Consider the following 26610-nt stretch of genomic DNA (forward strand, 5'->3'; position numbering starts at 1 on the left):
TTCATATCCAGCCAAACTAAACTGCATACATGAAGAAAATAAGAGTCATTTTGGACAAGCAAACACTAAGAAAATTTGTTACCATGAGACCTGTCTTACAAGAAATAATTAAAGGACTGCTAAATATGGAAATGAAAGACCATGAAAATGCACACAAGTACATAGACCACTAAAACTATAAAGCAACTACACAATCGAGTCTGCATAATAACAAGTTAACAATGTGATGACAGGATCAAATCTGCAGATATCAATATTAACTTTGAATGTAAATAAGCTAAGTGCCCCAATTTAAAGACACAAAGTGTTAAGTTGGATAAAGAAGTAAAACCCAATGTATGCTGTCTTCAAGAGACAAACATCACTTAATGGCACCCATAGGCTCAAAATAAAGGAATGGAGAAAAGTCTACCAAACAAACAGAAAATAAGAGGAGAGCCTGGGATCTGTACTCAACCCCTGGCCTAATATACCTAACACACATCTACGGAACTCTGTAACCAAAAAAAAAAAAAAACAGTATATACATTATTCTCATCTGCACATGTTTATCTACATCCCTTCATATGTCTCTAACTACTGTTAGTGGGGAACATCTACTCCAATTTCAGACAAAACAGTCTGTAAACCAAGAAAGATAAAAAAACACAAAGAAGTGCATTACATAATGAAGAAGGGTTTAATTCAACAAGAGGACCTATCTATGTTAAATATTACACAATCTATACAGGAGTACACAGATTTATAAAACAAATAGTTAGAGACATATGAAGAGATGTAGATGAACATACAATGATACTGGGAGACATTGACTCCCCACTGACAGTATTCAAGCCAGGAAATTAACAAAGATACCTGGGATCTGAACTCAATACTTGGCCAAATAGACCTAACACACATCTACACAACTCTCCAGCCAAAGAAACATAATATACATTCTTCTCATCTGCACAAGCCACATACTTTAAAACTTGATGACATAATTAGTCATAATATAATTCTCACCAAACTGCAAAAAACTGAAGTCATACCAATCATACTGTTGGACCACAGAAAAATAAAAACATAAACTAATATTTAGAAAATCACTCAAAACATACTATCACATGGAAATTAAACTCCTGAATGACTTTTGGGTAAGCAATGAAATTAAGGCAGAAAGCAAGAAATTCTTTGAAAGTAATGAAAACAAAGGTACAATATACCATAATCTCTGGGACACAGCAGCATTAAGAATAAACTTTATAATGCTGAACTTCCACATCAAAAAAGTTAAAGAGATCTCAAATTAAAAACCTAACATTACACCTACAGCAAGTAGAAAAACAAGAGCAAAGCATCCCAAAGCAAGCAAAACACAAGAAATAAAATCAGTGCTGAACTGAATGATACTGATATTTAAAAAAAAACATACAAAATATCAAGAAATCCATGAATTAGTTTTTTGAAATAACAAATGAGATTGATAGACCATTAGCTAGACTAATAAGGAAAAATTTGAGAAGATTCAAATAAACAAAATAAGAAATCACAAAAGGGATAATATCACTGACCCCACAGAAATACAAAAATCCCTCAGAGACTATTATGAACACCTCTATGCATATAAATTAGAAAACTTACAAGAAATGGATAAATTCCTGAAAACATACGACCTCTCAAAATTGAACCAGGAAGAAATGGAAACCCTGAACAGACCAATACTGAGCTCCAAAAGTTGAGTCAGTGATAAACAGCCTACCAAATAGAAAAGTCCCATGCCCAGATTTGATTCACAGCCAAATTCTACCAGATGCATAAAGAAGAGCTGGTACCATTCTTACTGAAACTATTCCAAAATATTGAAGAGAGGGGAATGGTCCCTAATTCATTGTTTCAGGACAGCATTATTCTGATACCAAAACCTGAGGGAGACACACATACAAAAAGAAAACTTTAGGATGATATCCTTGATGAAAATGAATGCAAACATTTTCAACAAAATACTAGCAAACTGAATCCAGCTAATCCACCACAATCAAGTAGGCTTTATTCCAGGAATGTGCAATTGGTTAAACATACGCAAATCAATAAATGTGATTCATCACATAAACAGAACTGAAAGCAGAAAGCATATAATCATTTCAATAGATGCAGAAAAGGCTTTTGATAAAATTCAACATTCTTTATGACAAACATCATCAACAAACTGACATTGAAGGAACATAATTCAAAATTATAATATCCATCTATGACAAATGCACAGGCAACATCATACTGAATGGGCAAAAGCTGGAAGCATTCTCCTTGAAAACCAGCACAAGACACAGATGCCCTCTATCACCACTGCTATTCAACATAGAACTAGAATTCCTAGTCACAGCAATTAGGCAAGAGAGAAATAAAAGGCATCTAAATGGGAAAAGAGGAAGCCAAGTTGTCTCTGTTTGCAGACGATATGATTCTATACTTAGAATACCCCATAGTCTCTCCCCAAAAGTTTATTGATCCCATAAACAACTTCAACAATGTTTCAGGGTACAAAATCAATGTACATACATTAGCAGCATTTCTATAAACCAATAATGCCCCAGCTAAGAGCCAAATCATGAGTACAGTTCCATTCACAATAGCCACAAAAAGAATAAAATACAGCTAGCCAGAGAGGTGAAAGACATCTACAACAAAAATTACGACACTGCTGAAAGAAATCAGAGATGATATAAACAAATGGAAAAACATTCCATGCTTATGAATAGGAAGAATCAATATAGTTTAAATGGTCATACTGCTCAAAGTAATTTACAGATTTAATGCTATTCCTATTAAACTACTGATGACATTCTTCACAGAATTAGAAAAAAACATTGTGCCAGGTGCAGTGGCTCACGCCTGTAATCCCAGCATTTTGGGAGGCCAAGGTGGGCAGATCACCTGAGGTCAGGAGTTCGAGACCAGCCCAGACAACATGGCAAAACCCCATCTCTACTAAAAACTAAAAACAAATTAGCCAGGCATGGTGGTGTGCACCTGTAATCTCAGCTACTCAGGAGGCTGAGGCAGGAAAATCTCTTGAACCCTGGAGATAGAGATTGCAGTGAGCCAAGATTGTGCCATTGCACTCCAGCCTGGGTGACAAGAGTGAAAATCTGAAAAAAAAAAAATTCTAAAATTTATATGGAACCAAAAAAGCTCAAATAGCAATAGTAACCTTAAGCAAAATGAGAAAATCTGGAGGTATGACATCACCTGATTTTAAACTATACTACAAGGCTGCAGTAAGCAAAATAGCATAATAACTGCTACCAAAAAAAAAAAAAAGACATATAGATCAATGGAACAGTATATAGAGCCCAGAAATAAAGTTGCACCTACAACCATCTGATCTTCAAAAAAGTCAACAGAAACAAGCAATCAGGAAAGGACACCCTATTCAATAAGTGGTGCTGGCATAGCTGGCTAGCCATATGCAGAAGACTGATACTGGACCCTTTTTGCACCATTATACACAAATAAACTCAAGGCAGATTAAAGACTTACATGTAGAACCTAAAATGATTAGTACTCTGAAAAATATCCTAGGAAATACCATTTTGGACAGAAGCCCTGGCAAATATTTCCTGAGGAACATACCAAAAGCAATTGTACATAATCAAAAATTGACAAATGGGACTCCATTAAACTAAAGACCTTCTGGACAGCAAAAGAAACTATTAACGGAGTTAATAGACGAACTACAGAAAGGAAGAAAACATTTGAAAACTATGCATTCAACACAGTCTAATATACAGTATTTATAAGTATTATAACAAACAAATTAACAAGCAAAAAACAACTCCATTAAAAGTTGGCAAAGGATAAAAATAGACATTTTACGAAAGAAGACATAAGTGTTGCCAACAAGCATATGAAAACATGCTCAACATCAATAATCATTAGAGAAATGCAAATAAAAACCACAAAGAGATATCATCTCACACCAGTCAAAACAACTATTATTAAAAAGTCTATACATAACACATGCTGGTGAGATTGTAGAGAAAAGGGAGTACTTACACACTGCTGGTGGGAATGTAAATTAGTTCAGCCATTGTGGAAAGGAGTTTGGTGATTTCTCAAACAACTTAAAACAGAACTACCATTTGACCCAGCAATCCTGTTATTGTGTATGTACTCAAAGGAATATAACTCATTTGGCCAGAAAGTCACCTGCACATGTATGTTCATCGCAGCACTATTCACAATAACAAAGATATTGAATAAACTTAGATACTCATCAATGGTAGACTGCATAAAGAAAATTTGGTACATATATACCATATAATACTACACAACCATAAAAAAGAATGAGATCATATCCTTTGCAGCAACATGGAAGGAGCTGGATGCCATTATCCTAAGTAAACTAACAGAGGAACTGAAAACCAAATATTGCATGTTCTCACTTATATGTGGGAGCTAAACATAGAGTACATGTGGACACAAATGAGTGTGGCAGCTAGGAGGGAGGCTGAGGGTCAAATAACGTCCTTTCAGGTAATATATGTATTAACTGGGTGATGAAATAACCTGTACATCAAACTCTCATAACACAAAATTTACCGATATAAACAAGCTGCGCATGTACCCCGACCTAAAATAAAAGTTAAAAACATAATGTGGAAGTACCAATATTTCTTTCCATTTCTAACAATTTGAGGATTTCATGTTGAAAATAAACTTCTTAGTTCTTACAAGTTTCTAGTTGGATCCTTTCTTTAATTGTTACTACTTTTTCATTATGAAATATCTATCATTGATAATTTTATTTCATTTTACATTGCATTTTATGTTTTATTAAAATAGCTGGACTGAATTTCTTGTTAACATTTGCCCAACTAAAATATTTCTCTGTAATTTTATGGGACTTTATTTTAAACTTACATAACTACATCTTAAAAATCAGTCTTTGGCAGCTTTATCTTCTAATGGTTCACCTTATCCAAGCTTATATTTACAGTTTTTCCTGCAATCTTATGTTATGTGTGTGTTTGCATGTTACATCTCCATTCCCTTTGCTTCTAATTGTTTAGTTTTACTTTGCCTATGCCTCTAGCTGTTCCACCAACATGTTTCAAATTGTTTCCTTGACTCTGAATTTGAGTACCACATAATTTAGTGAAGCTCTGATTTCTTTTTTTTATAGACAGAGAAAATCATAACATCCGTTATGACATGTCAAACTTTGTAACCTTTTAAAGTTTTTTTCCTATGGGAATGATTGTGTACTGTGTCTGGGGCCACAGATAGAATTTGAAGGATACTCTGAAGCTTAGCATGTCAAATTTTTGAACAAATCTTTCTTTCTGAGTCACCTTCATCAATTGTCAATGTATTTCATTTCTGCTCTTCATGCCCCTTTCAAAATAAACTCTGTAATATGGAATTTCATTAAAATTGCTTTAAAATGAGTATAATATTAAGTTTTCTCAGTATAGGGCACTTATGGTTCCTTGCAGGAGGAAGAGACTGGGTGTTTCTGTGTAGCCCAGGGACTTTTGTGTTGTGAATATGAGAATATTCTGCAGATCCTCCTCTAGCGTCAGGCACAGAATGCAGTCACTGAACAATCTTGTAATCTGGGTTTAGGGTTAAGACTTCTGCAGTCCTCTGAACATGGAGGACAGAGCTCTATGTGGCCCAGGCACAGCTGTCTATCCAGACTCCCTCTGCAAGGCTGCACACCTTCTTCATGCTGGCACCTGTAGGAAGTGAACTCTCTTGTCAAATCCCCATATTTTCTGTATGCAGCCACCTGCCCAGACTCTCGTGGCAAGTCCTGCTGTGCATTGTATGCAGCTGCCTATGGCCCAAAGGTTCAGGCCAATCAGTGTTTCTTCAGCAAGGCCCCAGCCTCCCACCTTTGACTGTGTGGTTTGTGTCCTCTGAAGGTCTCTAATTGCATACACAGGCTATGGGTTGCTGATTACTTGCCCTCCTGAGAATTTCATATTGCTTGTCCAGAAAGATGCAGTTTACAGATTGTTTTGGTCATGGCTTCAGGATTAAGCATGATGGTTAGCTCCTTTTCAATGGGAAATGGGATACTAGTAATTCATGGCGTGCAGTGGCATCACAATTAATCAAGATATCACTCATGGTTTATTGTAATAAAATGCCAATGGAGCACTTGCATTGGACACTTAGATGGCTACTGGACCTGACCCTGAGGGCAGTAATAATGACTGTAAGGACAGTTATGTGTATTGGATTCTTTTAAGTTTGCATATGTATGTCTAGAGGGAAAATGACAAGCTCAGCTCCATTAACTTGCACTTCAGTTCATGACTGGAAAATCAGACAGCTTCCATGTTAGCACCAGAAGTATCTATTTACAATGTTGCCTGAAACAAAACATAAAATTTAATTGTGTAAATTGCAAAGATACAACAACAGTTAAATTCATTCTAGCCACATGTTTTTTGTGTGCAAGTTAAGTGGGAAAAAATGAAAATGCCCCAATTAAAAGAAACAGATGAGCAAACTGGTTAAAGAGTCAAGAACCATCAGTGTGCTGTATTCAGGAAACGCATCTCACATGCAAAGACACACATGGGCTCAAAATAAAGGGATGGAGGAATATTTACCAAGCAAATGGAAAGCATAAAAAGCAGGGGTTGCAATCCTAGTCTCTGATAAAAAAAAGACTTTCAACCCGCGAAGTTCAAAAAAGACAAAGGAGGGCATTACATAATGGTAAAGGGATCAATGCAATAAGAAGAGCTAATATTCTAAATATAAATGCGTGCAATACAGGAGCACCCAGATTGATAAAGCAAGTTCTTAGATACCTACAAAGAGACTTAGACTCCCAGACAATAATAGTGGGAGACTTTAACACCCTACTGTCAATATTAGACAGATCCACAAGACAGAAAATTAACAAGGATATTCAGGATTTGAACTCAGCTCTGGACCAAGTAGACCTGACAGACATCTACAGAACTCTCAACCCCAAATCAACAGAATATACATTCTTCTCAGTGCCACGTAACACTTATTCTAAAATCAACTACGTAACTGGAAGTAAAACACTCCTCAGCAAATGCAAAAAGAATGAAAATTGTAACAAACAGGCTCTCAGACAACAGTGCAATCAAATTAGAATTCAAGATTAGGAAACTCACTCAAAACCACACTGCTACATGAAAACTGAACAACCTGCTCCTGAATGACTACTGGGTAAACAATGAAATTAAGGCAGAAATAAAGAAGCTTTTTGAAACCAATGAGAACAGAGAGACAATGTACCAGAACCTCTGGAACATAGCTAAAGCAGTGTTTAGAGGGAAATTTATAGCACTAAATGCCCACATCAGAAATCACGAAAGATTTACAATCAACACACAAACATCAAAATTAAAAAAAAAACTAGAGAAGCAAGAGCAAACTAATACAAAAGCTAGCAGAAGACAAGAAATAACTAAGATCAGAGCAGAACTGAAGGAGAGAGAGACAAAAAAATCCTTCAAAAGAATCAATGAATCTAGGAACTGGTTTTTTGAAAAGATTAACAAAATAGATAGACCACTAGCCAAACTAATAAAGAAGAAAAGAGAGAAGAATCAAATAGACACAATAAAAAGTAGTAAAAGAGATATCACCCCTGATCCCACAGAAATACACACTACCATCAGAGAATACTGTAAACACCTCTATGCAAATAAACTAGAAAATCTAGAAGAAATGGATACATTCCTGGACACAGGAACACCCCTCAGAATAAACCAGGAAGAGTTCAAATCCTTGAATAGACCAATAACATTTTCTGAAATTGCGGCAGTAATTAATAGCCTAGCAACCAAAAGAAGCCCAAGATCAGACAGATTCACAGCCTAAAAATTGAATAGAGACATTTGGTTATACTAAGGTATAACTGACAATCCTGAAATCCCAAGTCATTTTAATCCACCTGCTATAGTCTGAATGCCTGTGTCCTCACAAAATTCACGTCGAAATTCTAACCCCCAAGATGACGGTAATAGGATGTGTATTTGGGAGGAGTTGATTAGATCATGAACGAAGAGAACTCATGATTGGCATTTGCACATGTATAAAAGGGACACAAGAGAACTAGCTGTCTCTTCTACCACGTGAAGATAGAGCAAGAAGGCTCTGAGTGTGAACTAGGAAGCACACCCTCAAAAGACACCAAATCTGCCAGCACCTTCCTCCAGAACTGCAAGGTTTACATTTCTGTTGTTTATAAGCTACCCAGTTTATGGTATTTTGTTATCCAGCAGCCCAGCTGGACAAAGACACTCCTTTTCCAGTGAAAGCAGCTTGCCCTCTGATATCTGAGTAGACTTCCTTAGTTGGAAAACATGCAATACCTGTTGAGAAGGCCATTGAAAGTAAACTATCATCATCCTTAGGGCCTAACACAATCACCCCTTGTTGACACTAGACACATAACTAGAGTCAAATTTCAACATGTTCCAAGAGATAAGCTCACACTATGATCTAAGAGAAAGTAGTTAATGCACTAAAATCATTGCAATATTGTGTGAAGCAGGTAGCTAGGCAACGTGTGTGTGAATAAACTCTCAGGATGGCAAACCAAATAGAGAAAAATATAACACTAGATGGGTATAGATGAGTTGATATGGGTAAGTTACTGTCTTTGAGCTTTTCCCAACATGGCCTGAGGCCATTTACTAGAGTAACCATACATTAGGGGAAGAAAGTAGCCACAACTTTGAAGGATTACTAAACGCCAGCTCTGAATGATGCTAATTACTGGTCTGTCAAAATATCATTGTGGTTGACCAGTCAAAGTAGAGACTTATGATGATACATGGAGTTGTATCTCATGTCTGACTCACGGTGAGACCTGTTGGTCCACAGAACCACCCTGTTGCTATTTCCCCAGTTCCTGAATGTATAATTGGGATAAGCATATTTGGTAAATATCATACTGGTAGAATCCTGAAGTTGAGAATTTGACCCATGGGATGAGGGATATTATAATGCAAAAGGCAAAATGAAACCACCTGGAACTTCACCTTTCTGCCAAGACAGTAAACTAGAAGCAATGTGTCTCCCTAGGGGAGTTGCAGAGATTAATGCTACTTTCAAAGACATAAAAACAGGTGAAGCAGTGATAACAATCACATCTCATTCAGTTCATCATTGCAGCCTGTGCAGAAGTCAGATGGATATTAGAATATGACTGTGGGCTATCATCAACTTAACCAGAGGGTAAATCCAATAAAACCTGCTGTCTCAAATATTCTGTCTTTTCTGCAGTCAATTATAACAACTCCTGCTACTTGGTATGTGGCCATTAACTTGTTTTCTGTTTTCTCTATAACAATATATAACTACCACAACAGGCAGTTTGCTTTTACCTGTTGGGGCCAGCAATATATATGTTATATCAGGGCTACACAAATTTCTCTACTGTTTGCCATAATATTGTCTGCTGAAATCTTTATTTCCTTGATATTCCCAAGATCATCACATTGGTTTACTATATTGATGAACTTATGCTGATTGGTTCTATTTAGTAGAAAGTAGCAAGGACTTTAAATGCTTTAATAAGGTGTATTGAAGTAAAAGGCTAGAAAATAGCCCCAGACAATTTAAAGAATTTACCATCTCAGTGAAGGTTATAGTGATCTAAAACATAAGGAGGTATTCCCTCCAAGGTAGAAAACAAGTTGATTTACCTACCAGGACCTACCATAAAGACATAGGCAAATATTTTGGATTTTGGAAGCAGCATAGACCATATTTGAGTGTTTTACATTGACCCATCTACAGAGTCACTGTAAGGCTGTCTGTTTTGAGTGGAGACTAGAGCAAGGAAAGTCTCTGCTGAAGAATCAGGCTGCAGCACAACTGCTCTACACATCAGTGGTGAATGATTTTGCTGATAGTCAAGAAACTGGAAGGAAAAAATCAGAAGATTGGTGGCAAGGAAGTTTGATGAGGAAGTATGTGGGTAAACCTCTCATAATTGGCATGGATTGTGAAGATATCTGTGTTTTATACAGTCCAAAAGCATCTGTCCCAGAGGAAACTCTTATCCACCATTGAATGAAATTATGCACTGTATAAAACTTAGTCAGCTTCTTTTTCTGGTCAATGGTCCCTGCAAAATGACCACAGTGGCATGGATGAAGGCTATGCCTGAGCTCAACATTCTAAACTTTCCCTTATCGAAATAACCTGCTTACTCCTATTACTGAGTGCTTATTCTGCAAAAAGCAGAGAACAACACTGAGTTCCTTACATCATATTATTACCCTGGATAAGAGACTGCCACCATTAGACCCACACCACAGTAGAGGAAACAAATATTTGTCCTCACTGGAATAAACCCATATTTTGGATACGTGTTTGCCTTCCTTGATGATAATGCTCTGCCAGCACCACTATTGTGGATTCACAGAATGTCTAATCCACTATCATGGTATTCTATGGAGAACTGACTTAGATGAAGGGAAATATTTCACAGCATAGGAAGTGCAACAATGGGATTATGGTGATGGAATCCACTTGTCTTACCACATACCTCATTGCTTAGAGGAAGTTGGCCTAATGGAAGGGTGAAGTTGATTATAAAAAATTAATTGCGGCACCACTCAGGAAACAACCCCTTGATCAGATGGGGTTCTGCTTTACAGGGTATAGCTTTTGCTTATAGAATTCTGCCTCCTTCCTGGCCAGAATCCATGAGTCTGAGAATGAAGTAATAGAAACGGCGTGGCTCCTCTCAACATTACGTTTAATTACCCATTTGCAGAATATTTACTTTCTGTCCTAGAAATGTTGACCTCTGTTGGTTTGAAGGTTTGGTTCCATAAGGGGAAAATTATTCCATTGTGAATGCAGCTACAGTAGCCCTGAATTAGAAGATGAAACTGACATTCAACCATTTAATGCTCCTTATGCCACTAAACCAACAACAAAAAAAGAGAGCTTCATTTATGAAGTGGAGTGATTGTTTCTGCTTACCTAGGCAAAATTTTAGTTGCTGCTATACAATTAAAGGAAGAAATTCTTTATGTTGAGCCCAGGTAATTCCCTAGGGTAACTTTTAGTATTTTTATGTCCGATAATAAAATCAATGTAAAATCACAGAAATAAAAAAATAAATGCAGGGTGACTGAAATTGCAGAATGTTTCAAAATAAAGGTTTGGGTCAATTTACCTAGTAAAGAATGGAGTATAGCTGAGGTGCTAGCTCAGGGGAATAATGGAACAGAAATTGAAGAAAGAAACCATAGATGTAAAATATGAACTCATGTCCAGTTACAGAAATAAGAACTGTGGTGGCATTTCATATTTTCTCTGTGCTTGTTACTTTCAGGTGTTCATTTGCATATACTAATCATTCTGTTATTTCTCTTTTATTTATTTATTTATTGTTATTATACTTTAAGTTCTGGGACACATCTGCAGAATGTGCAGGTTTGTTTCATAAGTATGCACATACCATGGTGGTTTGCTGCACGCATCAATCTGTCATCTACATTAGGTATTTCTCCTAATGCTATCCCTCCCCTAGCCCCCCATCCCCCGACAGGCCCCGGTGTGTGATATTCCCCTCCCTGTATCCGTATGCTCTCATTGTTCAACTCCCACTTATGAATCAGAACATGTGGTGTTTGGTTTTCTGTTCCTGCATTAGTTTGCTGAGAATGATGGTTTCCAGCTTCATCCATGTCCCTGCAAAGGACATGAACTCATCCTTTTTTATGGCTGCATAGTACTCCATGGTGTATAGGTGCTACATTTTCTTAATCCAGTCTATCATTGATGGGCTTTTGGGTTGGTTCCAAGTCTTTGCTATTGTGAACAGTGCCACAATAAACATACATGTGCATGTGACTTTATAGTAGAATGATTTATAATTTTTTGAGTCTATACCCAGTAATGGGATTGCTGGGTCAAATGGTATTTCCGGTTCTAGATGCTTAAAGAATTGTCACATTGTCTTCCACAATAGTTGAACTAATTTACACTCCCAGCAACAGTGGAAAAGCATTCCTATTTCTCCACATCCTCTCCAGCATCTGTTGTTTCCTGACTTTTTAATGATCCTTATTCTAACTGGCGTGAGATGGTATCCCTTTGTGGTTTTGATTTGCATTTCTCTAACGACCAGTGACAATGAGCTTTTTGAAATATGTTTCTTGGCCACATAAATGTCTTCTTTTGAGAAGTGTCTGTTCATATCCTTTGCCCACTTTTTGATTTTTTTTTCTTGTAAATTTGTTTAAGTTCCTTGTAGATTCTGGATATTAGCTCTTTGTCAGATGGATAGATTGCAAAAACGTTCTCCCATTCCGTAGGTTGCCTTTTCACTCTGATGATGGTTTCTTTTGCTGTGCAGAAGCTCTTCAGTTTAATTAGATCCCATTTGTCAATGTTGGCTTTTGTTGCCATTGCTTTTGGTGTTTTAGTCACAAATTCTTTGCCCATGCCTATGTCCTGAATGGTATTGCCTAGGTTTTCTTCTAGGGTTTTATGGTTTTCAGTTTTACATTGAAGACTTTAATCCATCGAGTATATCCTTCCTCAGGAAGAAACCTAGAACACTGTCTACATCAGCCTGGCCATATCCTTTCTGCAGTCCTGTTGCCACAGAAACAAAGCCCTGTGTAACGTGCATGAGGCTGTTACCCAGAAGATCACTTGATGAGCAGTAGTTCCTTCTGTGTTCACTGCTGTCATTCTATTTAGCATCTGTATTCCGAAGTCCTTCTACCTCCATTGGCACCTAGACTTAACTCTATGCTCAGGTCACTGTTTGTTGCGTACCTGCTCCCTGGCCTGCTCTCTGGACAGTTTCCTACTTCTTTCCTAGCAGCTCTATACCAGCTTTGCCCCGGCTGAACCAGCAAACTCTACTGTTTTGAACCATCCTTTCTCCACCGAGCTGTGCACCTTTTCCAACTTTGTCCTTCTTGGGTACTCTCCCTTGCCCTAAGTCAAGAAATTCCTAATTTTATTCTGAGTTTTAAAATAATATACATTATAGTTACACTTTATTATAGCTAATAATTCTATATATTAAATGTCTCCTTTTTAAAATCCCTGTGTAGTTCCTGTCTCCTGAGTGAACCCAAACTGCCATAGGAACTTGTTCTAATCCCATCTCCAAGGAACTATTATATGGCCAGGTATACCAGTAAGATTTTAGAACTAAAATGTCAGCTATGTAACCCCAAATAATGGATGCTTTATGTATGTATGTGTGTGTGCATATGGTACATGTAGTAGAGCCTGCAGGTAGGAGTCTATAGTACAAGTTTAAAAAGCATAAAAATCATATAAGGCTGATACAAAGATATGTGTGTTAATTGAGCTATTGTTGAATTAATATCATACCTATATTCCTCAAAATAAACCAATGTTGAGGTTTTACCTTCTTATATATTTTACTTCCATTATTTTGTTTGTGATTTAAATTGATATAAACATAAATGGCCTAATTAAATCATCAAATATATATATGTGTGTGTGTGTAAATGTGTGTGTGTGTGTGTGTATATATATATATACGGTTAACTGAAGAAAAAATATTACACATTATCATGATTAGGGTGTAAACAGTAATATTTGCAGGTAATCTTGAATGTCCACTAATAAAATTGCATTTGTAATCAGCAGGACTGATGGAAGTAGGAGTTCGGTGTGTAGGATGAGACAGGAGCAGGGGCTGAAGATGTAAGGGAAAATGGAGATTAGTATTGTTTATAGGTGATATTAAGAGAAAATTTTCTGAACATAAAGAGATACAGCCTCTAGATTTAGAAACAGACTCTGATGGTTTAGTACCAAGCAATTCTAACCATTTTAGTCTACACCAAAGAAACAGAGATATTGAGAAAGAAAGAAGGAACTGCAAAGGGAGCTTACTCTTCACTGTAATCACAGTGATGGTAATTACTTTAAGAATCAATAATTTATTGAACAAGTTTTTATTGTTCTTAGTGGTTTTAGAAATATCAAAATGTATACTAGATAATTCACACCCACAACAGATATATAATCCTTTATAATATGAATAAAACAAAATGATGTAAAAACATGTTAAATTATTAGTAACAGTGAGTTCAAAAGAGAAATGAGTTCACATAGGACGTTGTAAAACAACACTCTGTAGAATAAATATTGTCCTGTCTGCTGAAAATAGGTGAGACTGGAAACAAAGACAGGAGCCTGGTTTCTGTTTTTCATAGCCAGCATAAATTTAAATAGTGTCTTTATTCATTTTCCTTATCAGTAATTTCAATTAACTTAGAAAAAAATTATGTTTAAAATTATAAAACAATAACTTTTGGAAAATGCTTCTTTAATACCAGACCAAGAAAAAGAAAAAAAAACTAAGTTAGAAAATAATTTGGATAATTTAGAAACCATATGAGTTTTTAAAAATCAGTTTTTGGCCTGAATTAAATTATCTATACTTCAGTATAACCATAGATCTGTGGATATAAATGAATCTATCTTAATAAAAAGTGCATTATATTTAGAAGCAGGTTTTACAAAATTTATTTTCCTTATTTGGCCAAGTGATTTAAGATAACTATAATTAATTATGCATTTTGCTTAATTGTTAAAAAGATAAGGATTATTGAATATTTTCTTTCTTTCTTTCTACCTAATATATAAATGGTTGTGATGCATATTCTAGAGTCATTAATGTATAGCATTATGAATTAATATTTAAAATATTTGATGGCTATTAGTATACTTCTTGTTTCATGTACAGTTTCACTATTTATTTCAAGGTAAGGCACATGTACTGTAGTCATGTAATAAAGTCTAAATGTTATTCTCTTAATGTATTACTTTGAGCCACTGTGGAAATATCTATTTGACCACTTAATCTATATGCTGGACATGATTTTCTTTAAAAGGACTTCAAAGACTGGAAATATATTATAGGATTTTACATTGTTCCATAAACTCTAATCCTATTCAAAGAGCAGAAATGCTAAAATAATTGACCAAGTTTAGAAAAATTTGATTATCTTGTGAATCAATAATATAAATAAAGCCTGTGCAACTAAGATTAAATGATTTTCCTTATAGGGAATGTGACAGCAATAGAGTTATTACAATTTTATTTTATGGCAAAACCCCATCTCTACTGAAAAATACAAAAATTAGCTCAGCCCATGCCACTTGGCCAAATTAGGAAATTAAATTTTGTAATATCTGCTTCTAAGAATAATGCACTTTTGATTGAGATAGATTTAGCATGGGACCTGAGAGATTAGCAGGCCCCTGTAGTCTCAGCTACTTGGGAGGCTGAGGCAGGGAGAATTGCTTGAACCCGGAAGGAGGAGGTTGCAGTGAGCCAAGATCGCACCACCGCACTCCAGCCTGGGCCCCAGAGCGAGACTCTGTAATTTAAAAAAAAAAAAATTACTATTATGTAAAAAGATACTTACATTTGAAAATTCAGAAACATTTACTTATATTCTAAATTTCAATATAAGTCCTGTAATTATTAATAAAATGTTTAAGTATCAGTGTGCAATTTAGGGGCACATGTAAATTATCTATCCACTGAGAATTTAAATAATGAAACAATTTCTCTGTTGGATCAGTGTGTGAAGCTTAGATGAATTTTAACAACTTGAAAGAAATTTGGATCTGGGATCCCATAATAAAAGTTAACTTTTTGTGATGGAAGTAATTAGAGATAAAATGTTAAGATGTCACCTGGGTTGAAGTCACAGCAGCATCTCCAGGAGTCCCCCCAAAATAAAAATGTCACTATAAAATACAGACTAAAAATGTAAAAGTCCAGTGTATTAACTTTTACTCCAAAGTGAGTTTCAAGAGTCTCAATAAAATTTTGAGTTTATACCCTGGGAAAAGAAGATTTGTTTGCTACCTTGGTGCATACTTCAACATTTATGATATTGAATAAATAGAAAACTTTAATGTCCTGACTAGGATTAAGATGGTGGATAGGAGGCAGGACTAGCTTGCAGCTCCCACTCAGATGGACAGAGTGTCTCAAGTGTCCATGTGAAGAAACCACCAAACAGGCTTTGTGTGAGCAACAAGGCTGTTTATTTCACCTGGGTGCAGGTGGGCTGAGTCCGAAAAGAGAATCAGCAAAGTGTGGTGGGATTATCATTAGTTCTTACAGGTTTTGGGATAGGCAGTGGAGTTAGGAGGAATGTTCTGGGGGCAGGTGGTGGATCTCACAAAGTACACTCTCAAGAGTGGGGAGAATTACAAAGAACCTTCTTAAGAGTGGGGGAGATTACAAAGAACCTTCTTAAGGGTGGGGGAGATTACAAAGTACACTGATCAGTTAGGGTGGGGCAGAAACAAATCACAATGGTGGAATGTCATCAGTTAAGGCTATTTTCACTTCTTTTGTGGATCTTCAGTTGCTTCAGGCCATCTGGATGTATACATGCAGGTCACAAGGGATATGAAGGCTTAGCTTGGGCTCAGAGGCCTGACACAAATACCGTGTGAACTTTTGTGCCAAGAACTACTGCAGTAACATACCAGGAAAGCTGAGAGAATCCACAGATCCTTTGAAGGAACTGGATCACCACTGCAGGCTCCCTGAGACAATGAAAACCTGTGAGTCCATTTGCTTTCTCAACAGAGAGGTTCATGGTCTGGGGCAAATTCTCAGCCCTGGTCACCAGCTGCCTGGAAATAGACTTGGTGCTGTTGTGTGGGCACGGCGGGAGCACGACTGGCCTTTAGGACTGTGGGCTGTGTGGGAGCTGAGTGAAGCTGGTGACTGCCGGCTTTCTCCCACTTTTCTGGTGACCTATGTGTCACCAGATTATGGCAGCAGAGGCAGCGATAATCTCCCTAGGAATATAACTCCAATGGACTGGAAACCACACCCCCATCCGCCACAGCAGCAGCAGCAGCAAGCCCCACCCAAGAAGAGGCTGAACTCAGACACAGCCATCCCTACCCTGACCTGGTGGTCTTTCTGTACCCACCTTGGTAGCTGAAGACAAAGGTCATAATCTCTTGTTACCTCTATGGCCTCACCCATCACCTGAGAAACCTGAATACTTGACAAGGTGTCCCTAGGGCAAGTTTGCATCCTCCCTAAGGGCCGCTGATGCACTCTGGAAAGCACTACCTCCTGGCTGAAGGCCAACAAAACAACCAGCACAATAAACAAAAACACAACCAAAGACCCTAGCAGAGTTCCTTTCACTCCCCTGCTACATCGACTGGAGCAGGAACTGGTATCCATGGCTGCAAGACCTGAAGACAGATCAAATTACAGGATCTTTGCAGACACTCCCCAGTACCAGTCTGGAACCTGGTAGCTCCACTGTGTGGCTAGACAGCCACTACAGTTTGGCTCTCAGGAAGCCTCATTCCTAGGGGAATGAGAACACCACATCGAGGGAGCACTCAGTGGGACAAAAGACACTGAACAGCAGAACTTGAATCCCAGGTCTTCCCTCTGACATAGTCTACCCAAATAAGAAGGAACCAGAAAAAAAAAAATCCTGTAATATTATAAAACAAGGTTCTGTAATACCCCCAAAAGATCACACCAGTTCACCACCAATGGATCCAAACCAAGAGGAAATCTCTGAATTGCCAGAAAAAGTATTGCCAATTATTAAGCTAATCAAAGAGGCACCAGAGAAAAGTGAAGTCTAACGTAAAGAAATAAAAATCATGATAAAGAAAATAAAAGAAAAATTCTTCAATGAAATAAACAGCATAAATAAAAACACTCACAACTTCTAAAAATCAAGGACACACTTAGAGAAATGTGAAATGCACTGGAAATTCTCACCAATAAAATCCAACGAGCAGAAGAAAGAACCTCAGAGCTTGAAGACAAGGCTTTCAAATTAACCCAGTTCATTCAAGACAAGAAAAAAAAATTAAAAACAAAGCCTCCAAGAAGTTTGATACTATATCAAACGTCCGGACCTAAGAATAATTGGTGTTCTTGAGGAAGAAGAGAAATCTAAAAGTTTGGAAAATATATTTGAAGGAATAATAGAGGAAAATTACTACCAGCCTTGCTGGATCTAAACATCCAAACTCAAGAAGCTCAAAGAACACCTGGGAAATTCATGACAAAAAGATCATTCCCTAGGTACATAACAAGTTATCTAAAGTCAAGGCAAAGGAAAAAATGTCAGCCGTGAGAGAAAAGCATCAGGTGACCTGTAAAGAAAAACCTATCAGATTGATAGCAGATTTATTAGCAGAAGCCCTACAAGCTAGAAGGGATTGGCGCTCTATCATCAGCCTCCTTAAACAAAATAATTATTAGCTAAGAATTTTGTATCCAGCGAAGCTAAGCTTCAGAAATGAAGGAAAGGCACCATCTTTTTCAGACAAACAAATGCTGAGAGAATTCAACACTATCAAGCCTGCACAACAAGAACTGCTGAAAGGAGCTCTAAACCTTGAAACAAATTCTTGGAATACACCAAATAGAGCCTCCTTAAAGCATAAATATTACAGGACCTATATAACAATAACATAATGAAAACAAACAAAAAAACTTCAGATATTCAGGTAACAAATAGCACGATGTATAGAATAGTACCTCACATCTCAATTCCGACATTGATGTTAGTGGCCTAAATATTCCACTTAAAAAATACAGAATGGCAGAATGGATAAGAATTCACCAACCAAGTTTGTGCATCTTCAGGAAACTCACCAAACACATAAGGACTCACATAAACTTAAGTTAAAGGGGTGAAAGAACATATTCCATGTAAATTGACACCAAAAGCAAGCTGGAATAGATATTCTTATATTAGAAAAAAACAAACTTTAAAGCAAGAGCAGTTAAAAAAAGACAAAGAGGGACATTTTGTAATGATAAAAGGGCTAGTCTAACAGGAAATGGGATTAACAGATATTTACAGAACATTCTACTAAGCAACTGCAGAGTATACATCAGCACACAGAACATTCTCCAAGATAGACCATATGATAGGCCAAAAAACAAGTCTCAGTGAATTTAAGAAAATCAAAATTATATCAAGTACTGTCTCAGACCACAGTAGAATAAAATTGAAAATCAACTCCAAAAGGAACCTCAAAACCTTGCAAATACATGGAAATTAAATAACCTGCTCCTGGATGATTATTGGGACAACATTGCAATCAAGAGGGAAATTTAAAAGTTCTTTGAACTGGATGATAATAGTGACAAAACCTAGCAAAACTTCTGGGATACAGCAAAAGCAGTGCTAAGAGGAAAGTTCATTCCATTAGATGCCTACATCAAAAAGTGTGAGACAGCACAAAGAGATAATCTTAGGTCGCACCTCACAGAACAGGAGAAACAAGAACAATCCAAACCCAAACCCAGCAGAAGGAAAGAAATAATGAAGATCAGAGCAGAACTAAATGAAATTGAAACAAAAAAAATACAAAAGATAAATGAAACAAAAAGCTAGCTCTTTAAAAAGATGAATCAAGTTGATAGACCATTAGCAAGATTAACCAAAAAAGAATAGAGAAGATGCAAATAAACACAATTAGAAATGAAACGGGAGATATTACAACTGATTCCATAGAAAAACAAATGATTAATCAAGGCTACTATGAACACCTTTGTGCAGATAAACTAAAAAACCTGGAAGAGATAACTAAATTCCTGGAACTATACAACCCTCCTGGATTAAAAAAGGAAGATATAGAATCTCTGATCAGACCAGTAACAAGCAGCATGACTGAAATTGTAATAAAAAAAAATTGCCAAAAAAAAGTGCAGGACCAGACAGATTCACAGCTGAATTCTATCAGACACTCAAAGAAGAATTAATACCAATCCTATTGACACTATTCCAAAGGATAAAGAGGGAATCCTTTGTAAATCATTCTGTGAAGCCATTGTCACCCTAATACCAAAACCAGTGAAAGACATAACAAAAAAAGAAAACTACAGACTACAGACCAATATCCCTGATGAACATAGATGCAAAAATCCTCAACATAATACTAGAGAACTGAATCCCACAGCATATCGAAAAGCTAATCCACCCATAGTTAAGTGAGTTTCATACCAGGGATGTAGGGATGGTTTAAGATACATAAGTCAATAAATATGATACACCACATAAACAGAATTAAAAACAAAAATCACATGATCATCTCAATAGACAGAGAAAAAGCATTTGATGAAATCCCACATCCCTTTACAATTAAAATTCTAAGCAAAATCAACACAGAAGGGACATAGAGGTGACGTTAAGGTAATCAAAGCCTTCTATGAGAAATCCACAGCAAACATTATACTGAAAGGGGAAAATTGGAAAGCATTCCCCCTGAGAACTGGAACAAGACAAGGATGTCCACTTTCACCATGTCTGTTCAAGATAATACTGAAAGTCCTAGCTAGAGCAGTCAGACAAGAGAAAGAAATAAAGGACATCCAAAATGGTAAAGAGAAAGGAAAACTGTCGCTGTTTGCTGATGATATGATGGAATACATAGAAAACCCTAACGGCTCATCTAAAAAGCTCCTAGAACTGGTAAATAAATTCAACAGTTTCAGGACACACAATTAATGTACACAAATCAGTAGCTCTGCTATATACTAATGGCAACCAGCTGAGAATCAAATCAAGAACTCAACCCTTTCATGATAGAAGCAAATAATATAACAACAACAACACAAAATATTAAGGAGTATACCTAACCAAGGATGTGAAAGACTTCTACAAGGAAAAATACAAAACACTGCTGAAAAAAATCATTGACAACACAAATAAATGGAAATACATCCCATACTCATGGATGGGTAGAAACAATATTGTAAAAATGACCATGCTGCCAAAAGCAATTTACAAATTCAATGCAATTCCCACTAAAATATCACCATCCTTCTTAACAGAACTAGAAAGAACAATCCTAAAATTCACATGGAATAAAAAAGTCCTGCATAGCCATAGCAAGAATAAGCAAAAAGAACAAATCTGGAGGCACCACATACCCAACTTCAAATTATACTATAAAGCCATAGTCACCAAAACAGCATGGTACTGGATAAAAATAGAGACATAGACAGACAAAACGGAATAGAGAACCCAGAAATAAACCAAAATACTTACAGCCGTCTGATCTTCAACAACGCAAACAAAAACATGAAGTGGGGGAAACAACACCATATTCAACAAATGGTGCTAGGCTAACTGACAGGCCACATGTAGAAGAATGAAACTGGATCCTCATCGCTCACCTTATACAAAAATCAACTCAAGATGGATAAAAACCTTAAATCTAAGTCCTGAAAACATAAAGATTCCAGAAGATAACATCAGAGAAATCCTTGTAGACATTGGCTTAGGCAAGGGTTTCATGAGCAAGAACCCAAAAACTAATGCAATAAAAACAAAGATAAATAGCTGGGAACTAATTAAACTAAAGACCTTTTGCACTGCAAAAGGAACGGTCAGCAGAGTAAATAGACAACCCACAGAGTGGGAGAAAATCTTCACAATTTATACATCCGAGAAGGGATTAATTTCCAGAATCTACAAAGAACTCAAACAAATCAGCAAGAAGAAAACAAATGATCCCATCAAAAAGTGGGCCTAGGATATGAATAGACAATTCTCAAAAGGAGATATACAAATAGCCAACAAGCATCTAGAAAAATGCTTGACATCACTAATTATCAGGGAAATGCAAATCAAAACCACAATGCAATACCACCTCACTTCTGCAAGAATGGCCATAATCAATCAAACAATAATAGATGTTGGTGTGGATGTGGTCAAAAGGGAACTTTTACACTGCTGGTGGGAATGCAAACTAGTACAACCACTGTAAAAAACAGTGTGAACATTCCTTAAAGAACTAAAAGTGGATCTACCTTTGATCTAGCGATACCACTACTAACTACACAGAGGAAAAGAAGTTATTATACAAAAAAGATACCTGCAGGTGCATGTATAAAGCAGCACAATTTGCAATTGCAAAAATATGGAACCAGTCCAAATGCCCATCAATCAACGAGTGGATAAAGAAAAGGTTATATATATATATGTGTGTATATATATACATATATATATATATATATATATATACACACACATACCATGGAATACTACTCAGTCACAAAAAATACAAAATAATGGCATTCACAGCAACTGGGATGGAATTAGAGACTATTATTCTAAGTAAAGTAACTCAGGAATGAAAAACCAAACATCATACGTTCACATTCATATGTTGAAACTAAACTATGAGACAAAAAGTCATAAGAATGATACACTGGACTTTGGGGACATGAGGGAAATACGGGGAATGACAAGGGATAAAAGACTACACATTGGGTACAGTGAACACTGCTTGGGTGATGGGTGCACCAAAATCTCAGAAATCATCACTAAAGAACTTATTCATAAAACCAAACACTACCTGTTCTCCAAAAACCTATTGAAATTAAAAATAATTTTTAAAACTTTAATATTCTTATTGGAAATGACTTACATTGTGGTCATAGCAGAACTGAATATAAAATAATAAATAGTTATAATCGTTTATCTGAAATAAATTATATAGGTGCCCATAAATATGTCATTACAGATTTATGTACACAATGAATCCCATTTTCAAGGCTTAATGGAAAAAGAGGACCATTTAAAAAAAGGATTTAGCACACAGCAAAACATGAAGTTTATCAGGTAACTCACTCTCCAGACTTGCCCTTTCCTAAGATCTTCATGAATGCTCTAGTCACCTCCTTGTTGCGGAGGCTATAGATGAGGGGATTCAGCATGGGAGTGAGGATGGTGTAGAATACAGACACCATCTTGTCCTGTGTTGGGGAGTGATCAGATGTGGGCCGTATGTACATGAACAAAGCTGCTCCATAGTACATTCCCACCACCAAGAGGTGAGAGGAACAAGTAGTAAAAGCTTTGCGACGACCCTCTCCAGATCCCATGTGAATGACAGCCAGAATAACTCGAGCATAGGAAGCGATGATGATTGCAACAGGGAAAACAATCATTACTATACAGCAGATGAAAAGAACCTTTTCAAATATTGATGTGTCACTGCATGAGAGGATTAGTAGGGAGGGGAAGTCACAGAAGAAGTGGGCTATTTCCCGAGACCCACAGTAGGAGAAGGAAAATGTCGCTACAACATCAATAATTCCATCCGTAGAGCCCAGGATCCAGGAAAAGGCAGTCATAAGTCCACAAATTTTAGGGCTCATGAGATTGGTGTATCTTAGAGGGTGGCAAATGGCAGTGTAGCGGTCATAAGCCATAACAGCCAAAAGAAAGCATTCAGAGCCAAGCAATGATGTATAGAAGAAAATTTGTGTGGCACAACCAGCCATAGAGATGGACTTGCTGCCAGACAAGTAGTTGAAGGCCATCTTGGGTACGGTGGTGCAGATGAGCATGAGGTCCATGAGGGACAGTTGGCTGAGGAGGAGGTACATGGGGGTGTGGAGCTGGGTGTCCAGGTAGATGAGGAGAACCATGACAGAGTTTCCCATGAAGGCCACTGAAAAGATGCCCAGGACCAGAAAGAAGAGGAAGGTGTGGGTGGGGCTGTGATTGAAGATTCCCAGGAGGAGGAAGTCGGAGTTGAAGGTCGAATTCTCCCTTGCCATGATGTGTATGCTTTTTACCTAGTACCACAAAACCAGCTTATTAATTTGGTAAAACTTTACTCAGTGCCTTATAAATCATGTGATTGTGGTAACTTCTGTAGTTGGGTGATCAATACAGCATGAATAGAAGTAGGAAACTAAAAGGTCAAGAAATATAGAATCTGAACGAAATATGTTCTTTCAACACTGTCTCACGAAATTATAGAGCTTGTCCTAAGGTTTTCTTCTGAGCATCCCTTTTCTCCATTGAAAAATTAGAATTATAGTATCTAATAAATAATCGATGGAGTTTTTTTTTTTAAAGTCTCCAAGGGAAACAGATAGTTCCTATAAAATTAGAAGTCTTTTACAGACACATTGATAGAGAAATTCAGCTTCAGTCAGCATGTGACATCACAGTACTAGAAATGGAGAATAAATGTGTGCCTTTGCTCACATAATAGTAGACATTTTTACTAGAAGTGTTAACAAAATCTGTTTGTCTATTACTTTAGAGTGTTTGATGTACACTTTGTAGTAAGTTTTCTATACAGTAATTGGATACACTGAAAAGATTTTCAATTATACAAATCTAAAACCTAGGCCATTTTTTCCATAGCCCAGTGTTACGGATTGAGTTGTATTTCTTCCCAAAAAGATACTCAGCATGTGAGCTTGTTTGGAAATACATAAAGAGTGTAACTAGTTAAGGTGAGATCATATTGGATTAGAGTGGGTTTCTCTAATCAGTTATGACTCATGTTCTGATAAAAGGATGGCCATGTGAAGACTGAGACACTGGGGATTACCGTGTGATAGGGGAGGCAGGGATTAGAGTGATGCATCTGCAAACCAAGAAATGTCAACAACTGTTAGTTATGACAAGAACCTAGGAGAGAGGAATGGGACAGATTCATCTGCTTAGAGCCCTCAGAAGTAACCAACCCTGGTGACATCTTGATTTCAGATTTCTAGCCTCCAAAACTGTGAGAGAATAAAATTCTGTTGTTTTAGGTAACCAGTTTGTGATACTGTATTGGCATTCCTAGGAAACTAATACATCCAATATCTCCTCTAGAGAATGAGTACATACAAAAACAGAAATTGAGAAAAGCATGAAATCCACTCTTTCCAACCACACTTATGAAGCCTGGCTACGTGTTGACCACTGTGGCTACCACAGTGATCAGAACAAAGTCCCTGTGCATACAGGTCACAGTGAGTGTGATCAGATGATGACATATAAAACAATTTATGTTATAAGAGGATAAATGCAGCCTCATCATTCTATGCAACCATAAAAAATGATGAGTTCATGTCCTTTGTAGGGACATGGATGAAATTGGAAATCATCATTCTCAGTAAACTATCACAAGGACAAAAAACCAAACACCGCATGTTCTCACTCATAGATGGGAATTGAATAATGAGAACACATGGACACAGGAAGGGGAACATCACACTCTGGGGACTGTTGTGGGGGGAGGGGGGAGGGATAGCATTAGGAGATATACCTAATGTTAGATGACGAGTTAGTGGGTGCAGCGCACCAGCATGGCACATGTATACATATGTAACTAACCTGCACATTGTGCACATGTACCCTAAAACTTAAAGTATAATAACAATAAAAATAATAAAAAAGAGGATAAATGCTTTGGAGAAAACTTAGTTAAAGAAGGGTGTTAGAATTGCATGAGTATGTTCAACTTTGAATAGAGTAGTCAAGGGAAACCTCACACTTATAATGGCATTTGGCAAAGACACTGAGGAAGTGAGAAAGAGAGCAGCTCACAGGAAAGGGTTATCCAAATAGGAATTCCACAAACTGAAATGCATAAATAGAACATACACAGAAAAAAATAGAAATGTGTATAAGATTTTGAGAAAACACAGGGTTTTAAAATTTAGAATTATGTTTCTCATATGTTGTGGCATTTAGATTTTATTGTAGGAGATAATTATACATGTATGAGCAAAGCCAATATGTGAAGGGAGATTATCCCAGGCAGTAAAAAATTATGTTCTAAACAGAAAAAGAAGCCTGGTGAGTAGACTTATTAGACAGAAATGTACTTTTCCTCATTTATTCATGCATCACATTTTTATGAAGAGACTGAAAACAACAACAACAATGAAAGCTGAAAAATCTAGGAAGAGCAAGGGAGTTGGAAGAAATCTACAGAGGAGATGGAATCTGGAATTTGGCCTCATGGGTTGAGATAAAATTTTTTAAATAGGGAGATAGTAAAGTGTATCTTTTTGAGTTTTATTTATTTATATAAATTTTGAATAATATTGTGTGTAAGAAAAAAATACTCAAAAGTAATGTTAAATTTTAACCCAAGGACAACTTTGACCTGGGAATACTAAGAAATGCCTCTTAAGGGCTGGGAAGATGCAGAAGGAATCTCCTTAAGTGACACTCATGAGATAGGATAGCAATCTCTAAAAGAAAAACAAATCATTTTTGTCAATCAGTATAAAGAGAGAAACAGGCCTCAACCTCCTCCCTTTCTGGTGTTAAAACAAATGGTTACCAAGAAGTTGGATAAAGCTGATTATTGGTAGCTCAGATCTAGGTCCAGTCAATGTCTTGAGAATGAGAAATGGGCATCTCTGGGATCTTCAGTGTTGGGGGTTTCCTACCACAGGGTTCCCTTGTGTTGTCTTCAAGAAGAGGTGGGCTTTTAAAGTCAATCAGGGGGAAAGACTTTGTATTGCCTCAATAATTTTCAGTGCCGATGAGCTTAATTCATCTTAAGAAAATAACTCGTCTCAACTTACTTTATGGAACCACCTATTCTGACCATCATACCATAGCCTTCCCAGTTACCTTGAAGTTGTCAACTGTTGTAATACACTAATTTATGCAAACAAAACTATATTACCTCAAAGTTCCACCATAATTTTTCTTTAAGTAGGTCTGCAATATTACTCCAAGAAGGAAGCTGTCTTGTCAAGTTAGCTTGTTCCTATGCTTCTTTTTAAGTTGGCAAAGTGTTCTTTACATTTGAGAATCATTCCTTCCC

At 36.8% G+C, this 26610-nt stretch overlaps 1 protein-coding gene across 1 annotated transcript; it reads right to left on the reverse strand.

Moving 5' to 3' along the window:
* Positions 1-22603: 22603 nt before the first annotated feature.
* LOC100975643 (olfactory receptor 2M3) lies at positions 22604-23599 on the reverse strand. The gene has a single exon (XM_003815318.4). The coding sequence runs from the start codon at positions 23597-23599 to the stop codon at positions 22661-22663; it is 939 nt and encodes a 312-aa protein (XP_003815366.1). The 3' UTR covers positions 22604-22660.
* Between the last annotated feature and the right edge of the window lie 3011 nt (positions 23600-26610).

The sequence above is a fragment of the Pan paniscus genome, chromosome 1 (genome assembly GCF_029289425.2).
Source record: "Pan paniscus chromosome 1, NHGRI_mPanPan1-v2.0_pri, whole genome shotgun sequence".
Taxonomy (NCBI): domain Eukaryota; kingdom Metazoa; phylum Chordata; class Mammalia; order Primates; family Hominidae; genus Pan; species Pan paniscus.

Bases quoted from the DNA above. Each gene is read 5' to 3' on its own strand.
- LOC100975643 (XM_003815318.4), bottom strand. From the start codon at position 23,599: ATGGCAAGGGAGAATTCGACCTTCAACTCCGACTTCCTCCTCCTGGGA.